We start from the raw sequence: 18,767 nt of genomic DNA, 5'->3' as shown, positions 1-18,767 counted from the left end.
GATGAAGAGCTGACTGCTGTTTTACCCTTCTTTGTAGTAATTCCGGCAACTCTTTGCCTCGGCAGCTTCATCAGGCGAATATTCATGGTTCTTCGGAATGAGCTTATTTCCCCATCCAATAGATAAAATTTTATCCTTTTCCCACCAGGGAAAGGTTGGGGCTGTACCTAATTAAGGCTACGGACTCTTCTTTCCCACTCATAGGCCTTTCCTACCCTATCGTCGCCGAAAGACTTATCTGTATCGGTGCAATGTAAAGTAAATTTTTAAATAGAAAAAAAAAACCCTTTTATTATACTTCTTATGCGACACGAGCATCAGAGTTTAACCTTAACAGCGAGTTCTTCAGCGTACCAATAAATCAAGCAAGACGCACTTTTCGCCAATCAGCACTGTTCTGATTGTTCTGATATGATTTCATAGGTGTATTAATGCGGTCGTGAAGACGAGGAGTGATCAGTTGCAAGAGGAATAAGGGATACACTCTATCAGCACATAAGAGGATTAACTCACCTACAATTTGAATACAGTAATTTCTCACTCTATGTTACATTATCTGTACGGAAGCTGGTCGGATCCAAAAATAGCAGCTTCGAAGAGTGGTTATAAGGAAACCCAAAAATATCGATTCTGGCTCTATAATGAAACGTGGTAGATAAGTTGAGGGGTAAGGTAATTTACAATTGCTTTCCTCACAAAGCCAGAAAGTTTTCTTTCTTTGGGAGTGATTTCATGTCATACTAAATCAGATAGGTTTTCGGCGACGAATAATAGTATCTTTAAAATAATAGTTATGCTATCGATAGAAACTAATGCAGCTAAATGAATACTACTACTCTTAAAATCTAGCGTGCTGTTTCGTCATCACCCGAACTAGGGCTCTCTAAAGACTTATAGAGGCCGAGCTTTTCCTGACACCAACCCTGTGTGAAGGGATGTATTCCCTTTTTCGTGTTTCTCTTGTGTTTGTAGTGTTATGTTTTGTATGCAATTCGCGCATTTCCAGTCATTGGATGGCATAGCCTCTGTGGTGTAGAATTCTAAAGAATTAATTTCTTCTTTTCCCGTAGCTCCTGAAGCAATGCGCTGCTTTGAATGTATTGTAAATGGCAACAACTTCTAGTATCTAAAATATTCTATGAAAAAGGGCTCTCTTGCCAGAAAAACTTCATGAAATAGCGACAAGAGCTGGTCTGCAAATTTCATATGAAAAGACAAAGTATATGGAAGGTACAAAATCAGGATTTAACAACCATCCTCCAATCACTAGATATGGGAAAATCTCCCAAGAACAGGTATTAGTTCCTCCCCCGACATTAATAAGCTGAAATAATTGCATTTTAGTTATGACTATTTTTTGAGTCTTCTAGATAAGTTCATTATTCAAAATATTGTGACGTCAGCCATTTTAATGTGCAACTTTGAGAATACAGGGAGATAGTACTAACTAGAGTAATTATGTGCCTTTGTAATTATATAGGTGCCGGCCCCGTGGTGTAGGGGTAGCGTGCCTGCCTCTTACCCGGAGGCCCCGGGTTCGATTCCCGGCCAGGGATTTTTACCTGGACCTGAGGACTGGTTCGAGGTCCACGCAGCCTACGTGATTAGAATTGAGGAGCTATCTGACGGTGAGATAGCGACCCCGGTCTCGAAAGCCAAGAATAACGACCGAGAGGATTCGTCGTGCTGACCACACGACACCTCGTAATCTGCAGGCCTTCGGGCTGAGCAGCGGTCGCTTGGTAGGCCAAGGCCCTTCAAGGGCTGTAGTGCCATGGGGTTTGGTTTGGTTTGGTAATTATATAGCCATTAGAGATAGTTAAGATAGAGTGAACACTATCAGTTGCGTATTTATTTACCTGCTAAATTCTGTTCATCAAGTCGTTCAATCAATCAATCAATCAATCAATCAATCAATCAATCAATCAATCAATCAATCAATCAATCAATCAATCAATCAATCAATCAATCAATCAATCAATCAATCAATCAATACTCTCTCCCCAGTTAGTGGCTATCCGAGACCAGGTGAAAAGAGTGTTATTCATTCATTCATGACTACAATTCAACCGTGCAATTTACCATTCGCCAATTCATGGAGTCATTCTCTCATTCAATTCAGTCATAAAGTATGTTGTAACTGTAGGATAACCTTATCAACTTAAGACTTGTGGCACAAAAATAAGCAATAAATAAGCTTAGGAAGGGGGAGATACACGTTGTCCTAGACTACATAACATTGTTGACATCTAGCACAAAATAAATAATTACAATGTTTTTTCCTTTACATCCCACTAACTACTTTAACGGTTTTCGGAGACGCCAAGCTGCCGGAATCTAGTCTTGCAAGAGTTCGTTTTACGTGCCAGTAAATCTACCGACACGAGACTGACATGTTAGAGCACCTTCAAATACCACCGGACTGAGCCAGGATCGAACCTGCCACGTTGGCGTCAGAAGGCCAGCGCCTCAACCGTCCGAGCCACTCAGCTCGGTCGGGAAAATAAATAAAATTTAGTGTAGTAATAGTCAAATTATTGTAAGAGGATAATGTAATGCATGTATCGTAATTAATGAATTGCAATAAACGATTCTCTCTCCACAGTTTCAGGCGATCCGGAACTAGCGGATGGGAGTATTCTATTCTGTTTACCTGCTACTCACCTCCACGCTACATTATTATTATTATTATTATTATTATTATTATTATTATTGTTACCGAGTTTTGGTGGTAGGTAGAGGTGTAAGAAGGTGCGGGCGTGAATGGGTCTCAAACTACGGAATCAAAGTTAATGTAAAAGTTAACAAGGTTATATTTCCTTTTCAATATTAAGTAATAACAAAGAACAGGTACTTAGTAGCCGAAACACAATTTGAAATGTACAATTACAGGGATTACAGAGTTTGGGCTTCGAGCCCTGAGTTCACAATTTTTGAGCAACTAGCCCAACTTTCCGATATACAAATTTTAACAAAGGGGCAGAAGACCCCAATCAAACCCTGGAGCACTTGCTCCAAATTACACAGTAAAGCCTCCTCGAGGCATACAACACTCCGTTTCCAAAAGAGCCACACGCTCTTTAATTTAAGCCTCTCCTAGGCCACACCAAACTCCACCTTCAAGTTGTCCTCAACGGACATAAACACAGGGGTAAAATACCCAATCTACTGAGGTCTATTAAATGAAAAGCAGGTTAATTGAATGACCTCTAAAACAGTTTGAGAGGAGGCGAACTTGCACTCCTAATACACTTTGATTTTAAAACCTACTTTGGCACTAGGCCGTTATTACAAGGGCTAATCCCCTACTACAGAGGTGACTTAATAGCAATTTACATTACATTACGGAAAAATTGGTTGAGAGAATAAGTTCACCTCAAGACGATGTGAGTGGGAGCTCGAGAGGGTTAAGCACTCTCTATCCCGATATGTCGTTTTAAAATAGAATAGATACCAGTTGTTTTTACATTTTAGGAAAAGGTTACATGGTTGAACGCTTAGAACCCGCCCCGAAAGTTAAACTGCTGAGCAAGAAAAGAAAGAATTTATTAATCGGCCATTACCTTATTGTTGACCGCCGCCGAGGAAAGAGGCGCTTCCCGCCTCCTGCTATGTACTTAATACACAGAAAGATGGAACAGAAGTGGCCCGGAGACCCTAAAATCAGCAGTTTATATACTCTCGCGGAAGTTTCTAGGCGTTAGGGGAATGAAAACACCCGCCCACAATGTTTTTATTGGATAGGACCCCGCAACAGATACAAGTTGGGGGAAGATACACCAGATTGGTCAGAAATTACTAAAAGAAATTCGGGATTGGATAAATCTAAAACAAGGGGAAAAAGAGGGGTATACAGCCAACTTAAACAATAACAGAAAGAAATTTAACAAGAAACAAACTTTTGAAATAAAAATTTCTCCAACAAAATAGTTCTTTGACTCCGCACTAGGGTGCGCTATTGTTGATCTTCAGTAGTGTCCTCTAGAAGAGAAAGTTCACACTTCTTACTTCAAGCGAAACAAAAACACATCAAAAGTGACACAGTTCAAAAACTCAAAATTTTCCACGTGGTGACATCTTCTGAGAAAGTAGAGAATTAATAGAGTAGATAAAGTTCAACCTTCCTCCAGAAGAGGAGTTTCAACTGGCGCAACTTTTAAATAAACGGTGTAGAGGTGTACCGCCCGGTACAATTATTATTATTATTATTATTATTATTATTATTATTATTATTATTATTATTACGGGGTTCCCGTGGAGCAGAAAGAGGTTAAAGAAGGTGCCGGGGTGAATGGGTCTAACTACAATATTAAAATTAATTTAGCCGGGCTGAGTGACTCAGACGGTTGAGGCGCTGGCCATCTGACCCCAACTTGGCAGGTTCGATCCTGGCTCAGTCCGGTGGTATTTGAAGGTGCTCTAACATGTCAGCATCGTGTCTAGATTTACTGGCACGTAAAAGAACTCCTGAGGGACTAAATTCTCGCACCTCGGCATCTCCGAAAACCGTAAAAGAGTAGTTAGTGGGACGTAAAGCAAATAGCATTACTATTATTAAAATTAATTTAAAACTTGAACGGAAGGTTATATATCTTCAAAAAGACAACAACTCAACAAATAACAATATGTCAGGTACAAAAGCAATCTTAAAACAAGACTAGGAAAATTCAAGGTTAGTGAACTTTACAAATTATGGGCTCAAGCCCGCAGTTTTACAATTCCAGAGATACCGAATCCAGTTTACACCACTTAAGTTAAAAATTAGGAACCATTAAGTCAGGGGCAGAAATCCCCTAAATCAAGAGCACTTGCTCCCTAAATACAATATCTGGCCTACCAGAGGCACTCTTTACAATAATCAAAACTTGGAAAAAAGATCTAACAGGCTCTCCAACATTCATCCAATTTTAACCGCCCGCTTAAGGCAACATTACATACTATTCTAACACTCCCTGGCCTTCCATGGCCCAACTTACAAATTGAAACAGGGGTATCTCGTACCCAACCTGTGGGCCTTTGCGAAAAATAACAGGTTAAGTAAACGGCCCGAAACACAAACTGAAAGGAGGCGTACACTGCACTCCCAGATAATGAAGAATAAAATCCTAACGGGGCTCTTGGCCCAGAGATACAGGGGCTAATCCCAAGCTACTCAGGTGACACGAATAAAGGTTCAATTAATGGATTACGGAAAGGAAGAAAAACAGTTACAAAACGTAGTCATCTCAAACCAAGATGAAGGGGAGCTCGAAAGGGTACTTCACTCTCTATCCCCGGTTTACAGTTAAAGCTCTATGAATTTTTACATTAGCCGGAAGAAAGTTACATTTTAGAAAAGTAGGTTACATAACTAAAGATTCGGACCTTTTCCCTCGGATTAAGCTACGGAGGTAGCTACAACAAGAAAGATGTAGCTTATGTGGCCATTACCTTATAGATGTTCTGCTGCCGATGAAAGAGGCCGCCCGCCTCCTGCTTAAACACACACACTCAGGTAGACGACGTTCAGTTGGCCAAGAAACGTGAAAAGCCGCAGTTTATAAACCCCCAGGAAGGTTCGAGATCATTCAAGACAAAAGCGGCCACACCCTCTCAAGTTAATTAGTTAATCTCAAAGTTACACTCAGAATCGAACAAGAAGCCTGTGATAGGTTGAAAAATTAATTACAGAAATTTTTGATTGGCCAGATTCAAAACTGGCGGAAAGACAAAGGGAGGGTTGCCAACCCAAAAATCAATGAACATACATCAGTTGTGGAAAACCTAGGAATACAAAACTTCTTTAAGTTATAAGTTTATACACCTTGCACCAGGGTGCATGATCATAGCTTTTTGGTAGTGTCATCTGTGGAAAAATATTCAAACTTCTTGATGTATATCAAAACAAAACAAGCAGAAATTCAGTCAGTTTAGGAAAATGCACAATAACAAAATTACTTAATATTTCAATGGAGACATCTTCTGATTACAGTTCTAAGTTCCTGTTGTAGTAGTTTCCGTTTTAGTTCGATGGAGGAGTTAATTTATGCGCTAATTTTGATTGCACGGCGTTGAGGTGTACCTGCCGGTACAATTATATTAATTGTTTAGTCGTTCACTTAAACCTGACGAGCATACGTTGTCTTTTTCTATAAATTAAAATAAAATATAACGGGGCTAATACTTAAGAAAGCATTCCAAGCGGTAGACGAATTTGTCAAAATGTTGAGTTGATTATTGTGAACAGACTGAAAAGAATCCAAATTTATTTTAAATGGAATACAAATATTTTTCAAATAACAAAAATGGGACCCTCAATTTGGGCCTTTAAAAAAAATTCCGTTTCTATGTGAAAAATTATTAAATTAACGTTTCATTGTCAATGACTATAATCCTTGCAGTCGAGAACATTTTCTCTGAACGAGCAGACGATACTGGATATTCCAAATATATTTTACCTTGTCGTGCTCTACCATTGGAGAGTGTCTAAGTAGTATCCAATCTCGAAGGGAGGAGGGAAGGGGAAAGGGAATCTGACGCACCGCCAGAAAAACACGCAACTGAACTACTCAGTTCTACTGATGCTGGGTGTAACGGGTAAACGGGTATCCGAATTTTCGAATATAACCTGTACCCGGATACCTGGGTGCACAAATACTCAGGTCCCATCTTCAGCCCTAATTCGTACCGCGGCCTGCTTGGTAAAAAGCCGAGGACAATGATATCTGGCTACTATGCATCTAATAATAATAATAATGATAATAATAATAACAATAATAATAATAATAATAATAATAATAATAATAATAATAATAATAATAATAATAATAATAATTTCATGTTTTCTTATTTTTTTGCAAATCCATTACTTTTCTTCATTTTCTACGTTATTTGGAATGAAGTGAATTGGGATGTATTTCATGCTGTTTTCAGACTCATCTCTAGGCATAGATATTCACTCAGTGATAATATTGTAATATTCCTCTTTCCCTCAGGTCAAGCTGTTGTGGACCAAATGGACCCGTGCCTTTTCGCTCAGACCATTCAAGAGTGCTTCAGGACACAACAATAAGTAAGTTTTGTAGATGTTAGTGTACATGGTTCTGAAACTTTCTCCTAGGCAGAGTGAATTTTAAAAAACAAATCAGGCATCTTTCATGCATTTTAATTGAAATATTAAATACAAATACTTTTCATATATAAAAGTATTTTCGGAATGTGTATGAATGTCATGTGTGGCTGACTGGCGACGGTGATTATTGCTTTAAAGAGAGGTAAAACATAAAAACAATACCTTTAAAACTATCGTAAAAAATAGCAGCAGGTTCGACCATTCCGAGAATGAAAGTATCGACAAATTGATGGGGAGAGCTACGAAGGACACGAAACTGAAAAACTCTTAAGGCCCCGCAAACCATACCGTCAGAGATGGAGGTCGGATAGAAAAGATAAAAGTAAGTAGCTTACTGTAAGTAAGTAACAGCAATATCAGACTCAGCAAGATGACCCATGGTAACCAGCCCTACAGACATCCTATATTCTACACAATAAATGCACTGTATGCCCCCGTTCACAGGACGGATGACGGATTATGGCTATCAGCTTGAATTCGAGAGATAGTGGGTTCAAAACGCACTGTTGGCTGCCCCTAAGCTGGTTTTCCGTGGTTTCCTATTTCCACACCTAGGGCTGTACTTTCATTTAGGCCGCGGTCGCTTACTTCCCCCTCTTAACCCTTTCGTACTCCATCGTCGCTGTGAGACGTATCTGTGTCGGTGTGACGAAAATCAAATTGTAAAAAATAAATAATTATGTTCATTCATAGTTTATTGTTTTTCGTTCATATGTGTTACCGATGAAAATTCAATTATTGTGGCATGATATACTCTAAAAATTACTTACTTCAACAACGGAGTGGATAAATTGCCCTGAAAGGGAACTGGTGTGCTTACAAGGCATGCATATCGGCGTCGATACCCGTTCTCCTGAGTATGGTGACCTTCCCTAACACCACTCCATAAAATTCTAGTACAATGCATTTTCAAATCCAATTCTTGGTCCAATAAGTAATTACAATTTCGCGAATTGATGCAGACATCATACAACACAGTTGTGGAGCAGATTCTGCACACCCAGATATATGTATGTTGGGTATTCAGCCCGAAGGCTGGTTGGATCCTCAACAGGTTCACCATTAGCTGTCATAGATGGCCTAGGTGTCACTGAAGAGGCGTACTAGGGAAATAAGGAGTGAGGTAGTTTCCCGTTGCTTTTCTCACTGAGCCAGAAGTTGCTATTGTACATTAGTCTGCCAAGCCCACTTAAATGCATGCACCAACCAACCCTATGAGCGACATTTTCACACCATTCATAGCAGGGACTGGCTGCATAAGGAATGGTATTACTAGCGTCACTCATACCTTTCATATTGTCAAAGCCAAGTATAAGACTGAGACAGGTCAATGAAAGTAGAAATTTTATTCTAGCCCATACCAGAAGACAAAGTGCACTGTAAACACTACATCTTGCCAGCAAAGGCATACCCAGATATAAAGGACAGATAATCTATAATGTCCGAATTGAGTAATAATGCAACAACATACATACATACATACATACATACATACATACATACATACATACATACATACATACATACATACATACATACATACATACATACATACATACATACATACATACATACATTCTGCACCTGTCCAGGACTTCAGTGCATAATAATAATAATAATAATAATAATAATAATAATAATAATAATAATAATAATAATAATAATAATAATAATAATAATAATAATAATAATAATAATTGTTACCGTGTTTTAGCGGTAGTTAAGCATGAAAGAAGGTGCTGGGTGGTGAATAGGTCTCAAGCTACTAAAGAGAAATTAAATTTTAAAATTTAACAAGGTTATATTTTCTTTTCAAAATTAGGTAACAACAAATAGAACAGGTACTTAGTAGCCGAAATACAATTTGAAATGTACAATTACAGGGATTAAAGAATTTGGGCTTCGAGCCCTGAAAACACAATTCTTGAGCAACTAGCTCAACTTTACGATATACCAATTTCAACAAAAGGGGCAGAAGACCCCACTCAAACCCTGGAGCCCTTGCTCCAAATTACACAGCAAAGCCTCCTCGAGGCATACAACTCTCAGTTTTAGAAAAGAGCCACTCGCTCTTAAAGTTAAGCCTCTTCCAAGCTACACCAAACTCAACTTTCAAGTTGTCCTCAAAGGACATATACACAGGGGTAAAATACCCAACCTACTGAGGTCTATTAGGTGAGAAAAGATTAATACATGACCTCTAAAATACAACTTGAGAGGAGGCGAACTTGCACTCCTAATACACTTTGCTTTTAAAACCTAATCTGGCTCTGGGCCACTAACGCAAGGGCTAATCCCATACTACAGAGGTGACTTAGAGAAGAACACTTTACATTACATAAACGAAGAAAAGTTTGAGAAAATAAGTTCACCTCAAAACAAATGTGAGTGGGAGCTCGAGAGGGTTAGCACTCTCTATCCCAATATGTAACTTTACAAGAAAAAGAAGAAAAGAGTAGTTACATTTTAGGAAAAGGTTACATGATGGAAAACGCTTCGAACCCGCCGCGAGAGTTAAACTGCCGACCTAGCAAGAAAAGAAGATATTAATAGGCCATTACCTGGTAGTAGATCGCTGCCGAGGAAAGAGGCGCTTCCCGCCTCCTGCTATGTACTTAATACACTGAAAGATGGAACAGAAGTGGCCCGGAGACCCCAAAATCAGCAGTTTATATCCTCTCGCGGAAGATTCTAGGCGTTAGGGGAAAGAAAACACCCTCCCACAAAATCTTTATTGGTTCGGGAAAAGAAACCCCTACATAGAGGAAAAAGAAACACATTATTGGTGGAAAATTAATTAAAGAAATTCGGGATTGGCTAGATCCAAACTAGGGGAAAAAGAGGGGTATACAGCCAACTTAAACAATAACAGAAAGAAATTTAACAAGAAACAAACTTTTGAAATAAAAATTTCTCCAACAAAATAGTTCTTTGATTTCGCACTAGGTTGCACTATTGTAATTCTTCAGTAGTGTCCTCTAGAAGAGAAAGTTCACACTTCTTACTTCAAGCGAAACAAAAACACATCAAAAGTGACACAGTTCAAAAACTCAAAATTTTCCACGTGGTGACATCTTCTGAGAAAGTAGAGAATTAGTAGAATAGATAAAGTTCAACCTTCCTCCAGAAGAGGAGTTTCAACTGGCGCAACTTTTAAATAAACAGAGTAGAGGTGTACCGCCCGGTACAGACCTCCCCCCCCAAAAGTTCCTCCAAGGGGTAACACAGAAGAACATAAGCTTTGTTTCCAAAATAAGGTCCAAGTTTTGATGTTGATATTAAGATTAATTGCGGAAGCATTTATAAGATTTTAGTAATTTGGTTGGTTGCAATTTCAAAATTTTGTTGTTGCCGGTGCAGTAAAGTTTTTATGTTTGTAGAATTTGTATTTCTGAAGATAAACTTTTACTACTTAAAGGTGAAGAAAAATTTTGCAATGTCCGCCAAATATTGTTGTTAAATTCCCAAATGTAATTATTGCTTATGGTGACTGTCCATGTAGTTGATGTAGATTGAGTCGGATGGCCAGACCGGCCGTTGCAGCTTGCGTCCAACGGAGGCCGCTCGGACCCCTCAAGTACCCTGAGATACCGCTCGCCCGCACTATGAGGGGAGCAGAGGTGTTGAAGTACGCCGCGCCCGCGGTGAACAGATACAGGCTGCGGGCATGTAGCAGGTCGTGCGCCGCACATCAGCCTTGGCCGGGAGGTGAGCTCCGGCTCGCCGTGCACATGTCGTCCTCGCTGGAGAGGAGGGGGCCCATCCCCCTCCCCAGTCGCTGCACGGCGCTGCGCGGCTGCGGGGGCGCTGAAACATTAAAGCTAGGCGGCAGAATTGTGTTGGACAATTATTTTCTTTGAGGGTACAGGCTTGTAGAGAGAGTGAGGGGCCAGCGGCGTGCAGATATTCATGGCATTCATTACGCCACTGTGTAGAGAGGAGCAGGAGGGGGTGCTATTTGAGTTTGGGCAATTCTTGGCGATATGTGAGAAGGCCCCACACTTAAAACAGCCTTGTGATGACCCTACTTCATTCCTTGTCCCACTTGACTTGATCAGAGGACACTTATTCCGCAGATGGTCAGGCGACCCACAAGCATAACATTTACGGGGATTGACTGGTCGGCGAGGTGGAGGCCGAGTGTTACTAAAGGAAGGCGGGGGTTCTTTCGCCACACGCAAGGAATCGGCATACCTAACTCCTTCCGCAGAGACGGCTAATGCTTCCAGTTCAGAGAAGGTTTGCGGGCACGCCGCGAAACACAAATATGACCTGTAGGGTGGTGAAATCCCTTCAACAATAGCTTGCACGATCTGATCCTCAGGGAAGTGGAGAGCAAACACCCTAGTATAAAACTTAATATCTTGGATGAAGTCTGCCAGGTTTTCATCCAAGCGCTGTACCCGATAATAGTATTTCTGAATAAGGGAGGACCTGGCCCTAGCCGGGATGAAGTTAGCTAGCAAATGGGCGTGGAAATCCTCAATAGAAGATTGCTCGGCAATGGCTCTAACTATTTTGTCAGATAGAACACCAATAGCATAAGGATAGATAATTTGCAAAATTTGACATGGGGAAAGAGAAAACACAAGGGCATGATCCTGAAATTCCACTAGAAATCTTAAAAATGAAATTACGTCACTGGTGGTGTTGACGGAAAACTTAGAGATACCTCTAAGCAACATTGCCAATGGATGAGGCAAGCTGCTGAACCCAGGTGACATAGTCGTTAAAGGTTTCAAGGGCAAGGAAGTTAATTCAGAGCGGATGTTACTCAATGACGCACGGCGTTCAGATTCGTTGTTCGATGGGGCAGAGATAGTTTGAGCAGCAACGGTTATCCTATTGACTTCTCCCTGAGGAGGCTCTTCCTCGTTACCTACATTCACCGTGGCGGGTTGATCAGTTTTGGGAGGAGCTTCGCCGGTTAGCAATTGAGTGACCTTATTAGACAATTCAGAAATAGTTTCAAGGAGCGTATTAGCTTGCTTCCTCTGAACGTCATTCACCTTTAGAGACAATAGATCATTAACTCTATTTGCAAAGTGATACAGCCTGCCTTGCACACGCTTAATTTGATTAGGAGATGGATCGTTTTCATCAAAAAAGCTGACTACCGATGCTAGCCCAGTAATATTCTCGACAATCGTGGAAAGAGAGTCGTCAATTTCTTTCTCTCCCAAATTGGGGATGGAAATGGGCAAATCAAGGGACTCTCTAAGCTTGTTAGTGTCTATTGCAACCGTGCCTCCAGATTGAACGTTTCTGATAGTTAACTCATATATCAACTCCTCTTTGCGCAAGTAGTTAAGGAGGAGAACATCGCGAGGGCCGGGCATGATGACAGAACAATTTTGAAAAACTCAAAAAATTCCAGCAACTGAGAAAATTGTTAGAGTTCGAATCAAAGCAATGTTTAGCCGTCAAAAGGGGCTAAATTGAGACCCATTCAACCACGCTCTGCTACCACTTGTTACCGTGTTTTAGCGGTAGTTAAGCATGAAAGAAGGTGCTGGGTGGTGAATAGGTCTCAAGCTACTAAAGAGAAATTAAATTTTAAAATTTAACAAGGTTATATTTTCTTTTCAAAATTAGGTAACAACAAATAGAACAGGTACTTAGTAGCCGAAATACAATTTGAAATGTACAATTACAGGGATTAAAGAATTTGGGCTTCGAGCCCTGAAAACACAATTCTTGAGCAACTAGCTCAACTTTACGATATACCAATTTCAACAAAAGGGGCAGAAGACCCCACTCAAACCCTGGAGCCCTTGCTCCAAATTACACAGCAAAGCCTCCTCGAGGCATACAACTCTCAGTTTTAGAAAAGAGCCACTCGCTCTTAAAGTTAAGCCTCTTCCAAGCTACACCAAACTCAACTTTCAAGTTGTCCTCAAAGGACATATACACAGGGGTAAAATACCCAACCTACTGAGGTCTATTAGGTGAGAAAAGATTAATACATGACCTCTAAAATACAACTTGAGAGGAGGCGAACTTGCACTCCTAATACACTTTGCTTTTAAAACCTAATCTGGCTCTGGGCCACTAACGCAAGGGCTAATCCCATACTACAGAGGTGACTTAGAGAAGAACACTTTACATTACATAAACGAAGAAAAGTTTGAGAAAATAAGTTCACCTCAAAACAAATGTGAGTGGGAGCTCGAGAGGGTTAGCACTCTCTATCCCAATATGTAACTTTACAAGAAAAAGAAGAAAAGAGTAGTTACATTTTAGGAAAAGGTTACATGATGGAAAACGCTTCGAACCCGCCGCGAGAGTTAAACTGCCGACCTAGCAAGAAAAGAAGATATTAATAGGCCATTACCTGGTAGTAGATCGCTGCCGAGGAAAGAGGCGCTTCCCGCCTCCTGCTATGTACTTAATACACTGAAAGATGGAACAGAAGTGGCCCGGAGACCCCAAAATCAGCAGTTTATATCCTCTCGCGGAAGATTCTAGGCGTTAGGGGAAAGAAAACACCCTCCCACAAAATCTTTATTGGTTCGGGAAAAGAAACCCCTACATAGAGGAAAAAGAAACACATTATTGGTGGAAAATTAATTAAAGAAATTCGGGATTGGCTAGATCCAAACTAGGGGAAAAAGAGGGGTATACAGCCAACTTAAACAATAACAGAAAGAAATTTAACAAGAAACAAACTTTTGAAATAAAAATTTCTCCAACAAAATAGTTCTTTGATTTCGCACTAGGTTGCACTATTGTAATTCTTCAGTAGTGTCCTCTAGAAGAGAAAGTTCACACTTCTTACTTCAAGCGAAACAAAAACACATCAAAAGTGACACAGTTCAAAAACTCAAAATTTTCCACGTGGTGACATCTTCTGAGAAAGTAGAGAATTAATAGAATAGATAAAGTTCAACCTTCCTCCAGAAGAGGAGTTTCAACTGGCGCAACTTTTAAATAAACAGAGTAGAGGTGTACCGCCCGGTACAATAATAATAATAATAATAATAATAATAATAATAATAATAACATGTAATTGCATTAGCTGAATCGAATGTACATATAAGATCTTCGAAGAACAACCCTAGTGTCGAAGTCCCACCACCCCTACTTCATAGTAAATGCGACTAGACTTTAGAGCAAATGGGCCGATGGAACGTCCTTATCAATGGGCATTATGTGAAATATTTATAAGTAGGGGTTTCAAATGTAAGAGGAATACAACGTCACTACTAAATTAGAAGAATTATGTCCTAAGCTTTTACAAATATAAATTTTATTGAACTGAGAAAAGAGCACACACATAAAATACCAATATAGAATGTGCCATGAAATTTAACATTAATCAAATATATGATGGATTTAAATCGGTGAAATTAACGTTCATCTGTCTTTTCAGAATTTGCATTCTGCACCATATAATCCCATAATACTTGAGAGGCATTCCCCTCATAATCATTTGAACTGTTCACACACATTGTTAAAAGCATTCATTGATTAACTGATTAATTAATTATACACAATAAAAGGCACATTTGTAATTACACGTTGTGTAATTATCATGACTTCGTATTCATGAGTTAAAGTTCGTTGTATCATGATCATCTGTGATCATGTAATTATATGACCACGTGGTTGAAGCAATGCTTTAATTATGATAAGCACATCCCATAATATTTGAAAGTCATATTATAATTCCTACTAATTAACCTTATTCGAATATTATTTACAATGATATAAATAATCACACGAGCATATTACGCCGGGATATGAATAATGCCATAAAATAAGACAATACAAAGACAACGCTGTGCCTATGGACAACACATTGACAGCAATATCATGATATCACGTACAATAACACACTTATCTGAAAAATAAACACACATAATACTTTTGATATATAAACAGCTATATTGAAGGTGTGGTCCCTCCATCATCAATATGACGGTGACGGTGTTCGTTGCCCTCGTATGGGGTCGAACCTATAGTCTTATTATGATTGGGTGCATGCTTAAATTCCTAAATCTGATTAAATAAAGAAAAGAAAGGTTGGGAGAAATTCTTCCATCTCCCTGCCTTTGCTGGCAAGACCTAGTGTTTACAGTGCGCTATGTCTTCTGGTATAGGCTAGAGTAATTTTGTTACTTTCATTGATCTGTCTCTGTCGTATACTTGGCTTTGACAATATGAAAGTGACTGAGGTATGAGTGATGCTAGTAATGCCATTCCTTATGCAGCCAGTCCCTGCTATGAATGGTGTGAAACTATCGCTCATAGGGTCGATTGGTGTATGCATTTCAGTGGGCTTGGCAGAATGATATGGAATAGCAACTTCTGGCTCGGTGAGGAAAGCAACGGGAAACTACCTCACTCCTCATATCCCTAGTACGCCTCTTCAGTGATGCCTAGGCCATCTATGACAGCTGATGGCGGATCTGTTGAGGATCCAACCAGCCTTCGGGCTGATGACTAAACATACCTAATATGTTAACTCTATTACAACGGTGATAATTTATTATTTTGTGCGTGAGTGTTATGTCGTATTTTACCAGAAATAAACAGTCAGTCAACGTCCCAAGATTTGTAAAGCCTTGCGGTGCGATCGTTCCCCTCAGACACACGACCGTAAATCTTCGAGGCGTATTCAGCTGGCACTTTCACTAAACATAAGGTTAATCCATACTGCCCCTTTTCAACTCTCTTAAGGAAGGATATCTCTCTTCCCTCAGCAGCCTCGACATTAAATTCGGCTTAATGCAGCCTCTTAGAGTACAACTTTAACATACTTTATTTCCATATGGTTTTATTAAACCTCATTTCATTGTCATTAGTGTGGCATAATCCCTCACACTTTACATAAATTATCTCTGAACATTCACATTTTCATTTCGCTTCAAACTATCAAATGGTGAAATATTATCTGACCATCGTTCTTATAACGTAAAAATTCAACAAATATTTATCTGGCATAATGGAACTGTAACAGGAAAACATCTATGAGTATTTATTTATTTATTTGGCATGTCTACTTATGTATCGAGACGTTATCTAACATTATCGCCCATTGTCTGGAACTGTCGTCTAATTGTTGAATTTACCATGCACATTTAATTCAAAAACTATATCTCCTATCATTACGTATTTGCTGGATTAATCTGATTCGCTCGATTATTGACCGAGTGCTGTGCCTTTGCGTGGTGCGAACTTTTAATGCTGGGAGCTGCTGACTTTCGCGTTGTGTGAGTGAGAGAGGACAGTGTTGAGTTCCTCTGATCAACATGGGTGTGTTAGGTAGAGCTGGTAAGAAGACATTTTGGCGTAGAGAGAGAGCGTTAGTAATGGAGTGTGACTCTGGTGGATGAGTCCGAGGATGTTAGGGCTATGCCCCTTACTCTTTTGAATACTTCTCAGCGTATTCAAACCTAATTATTTCATTTCTGTAAGAAAACTTCGTGTGTGTGTGTGTTAACCGTTTACCGGCATGGCAAGTTCTAAATGTGTTGTAAGTCTTAGTATTGGGTACCTCTCTCCAAGTAAGTACTGGAAATTATTAGTAATTCAAGTGATCTCGTACGGCCATGGATTAAAAGTGAGTGATTTTATCGTGGATTTGACCAACATCATAAACGCACCCTTTCGGCACCGTATAAACCTTTGTATTCAAAATCTTGTATCGGCTTTGGACTGAATCCGTAGAAAAACAAAGAACAAAAACAAAAAGGCATGTAACTAAATTATGTGGGACTTTGGAATCGCTAGTTATGCGTCTATAAGGTTGTATTTTGTGTGAGTTGTTTAAACTTACTGTGTTGTTGTTCGTACCTTGTTTGCCTACTCATTCTTTGGGATTATTATTATTATTATTATTATTATTATTATTATTATTATTCTGTTATTTTATTTTGTGTTGATTTTCCTCCCTAATTTTTCGTTGTTCGTATTTGCCTTCTAACTGTGTTGCTATTACCTTCACGGCTAATGAATTGGATGTGATCGTTATTTGCATTGTTCGGGACTTTAATGTCACCTCATTTACGTATCCTACCGTAATTCAAAGCCCCTTCATTCTAAATTATCTAAGCTGTAGGCTAACTGTTTAACAAAAGCTAATGTAATTGCGTACTATCATCTACTGGATAAATAATAATTACAGTATTATTATTTCTAATAACGTCAAGTCTATGAAAAATTGAAATTTGCTGGTCGATATTTAACTTAATATTTGTTAATCTCTTAACTTTTTCTTGTCACATACTACTCATTGTTTGGGGTTCCTTGCCTTTGTTATTATTACGAATGGGTCTTCTCGTCTAATCTTATCTGATGGACACGTTTTAAATTTTGGGGTTTTGATGGCTATTATAGGATGATGGCTTGGCGTCGGTAAATGGTTGCTTCTGTTGTGTGCTTCTGTGTCCTGTTATTAAGTGGGAACGTTAATTATATTTTTCCCTCGATATAATTCATTTAGTTGGGATTGCTTTCCACTATTATTTTATTATTACTTAATCCTGTTTGGTTAATTTGTGTAAATTTTATTTGCGGTTGGAGCCACTAATTTCCTTGTACTTGTGTCCGTGTGTGTGACTTATTATTTGTTTTGGTAGTGTAGCAAATTTCAATTTTAAGCAGTATTAATAGTCGCGGGCCCGCATACTGATTATCATCCAACTAGTTTTTCAATGAATTTCCGTGTAGTAATTATCTAGAATTTATCGTTCAAATATTATGGTTGCAACCAAGGTTTTCCGTTTTTTAAATATTTCAATCTTTCTATACGTTAAGTAAACGTTGGTGACAATTGAATTTAATATCTGTTTTGTGTTTTTAATATTTGATTATTTGAGGAAGCCTATGTTGATATCAGCTTCATTTTATCTTAATTTAAAATTCATTATAAAAAGTGTTTCTCCTTTTAGTTTGAATTGCGTTTTGATTTTTTAAAAGAAAATATATATTTAACTGTACTTATACATTTTTTAAATTTTCATATTTAATTTATTAAGTAAAATTTCTTTATTTGAATTTAATCTTGCTTCTGATTTAGTAGCTAATAATATTGACCCGGTAACCTGTCAAACATTAATGTAAAGATCCTGGCCTTTTTTCTTCATGCCTTTGTCCTCCACGCTTCGTATTTTGTGCTACTGCCCTCACGGTAAGTAATTGTGTTTTGTTTTCATTTTGTTGTTTGTGATTTTCCTCTGTTATGTGTACATCTTAATGAGGTTGCAGTTCTCACTTCGACATTCCAAACACACACATATTTGCAAAAGAATCTATTCTTCGGGACATTTTAAAAATGTACATATTATATTCGCGATCTAAAAATCATATTTGCACCCGGTGTTGTGCCCTTAGCTTCTAAAATACCCTGTCTTACGTGTGAAGTATAAAGTAGTCTAAGAACCTTCTGATGATACATAACGACTCATCCCATGATAAAAATTGAATTTTTTAAAATGAATATTACTCCCATTCATTATAATACTCCACACACAAAAAATCAATACTAAGATCTTATATTTATCATGCATTAATATTCCCGAGGGGGTAAACAAAATGCTAGTTTCCACACCAGTAAAGAAATCCCTACAATATTAAACTAAGAAAGTATAATCCCTTTGAAATCGCTTGCGATAATCATTTACATTTTACCTAATTAACGTGCAAACTTCAC

At 38.7% G+C, this 18,767-nt stretch overlaps 1 protein-coding gene across 1 annotated transcript in view; it reads left to right on the top strand.

Moving 5' to 3' along the window:
* Positions 1–18,767, top strand: part of LOC136873910 (general odorant-binding protein 19d) — a 53,520-nt gene that overhangs the window by 30,664 nt on the left and 4,089 nt on the right. The window contains exon 5 of the mRNA XM_067147240.2: positions 6,975–7,051. Coding sequence (XP_067003341.2) covers positions 6,975–7,051 — 77 coding nt within the window. The remainder of the gene's footprint in view (positions 1–6,974; positions 7,052–18,767) is intronic.

This window comes from Anabrus simplex, chromosome 5 (assembly GCF_040414725.1).
Source record: "Anabrus simplex isolate iqAnaSimp1 chromosome 5, ASM4041472v1, whole genome shotgun sequence".
Taxonomy (NCBI): Eukaryota; Metazoa; Arthropoda; class Insecta; order Orthoptera; family Tettigoniidae; genus Anabrus; species Anabrus simplex.
Note: the sequence above shows the minus strand (reverse complement) of the source record. Positions and strands in the feature narration are given on the sequence as shown.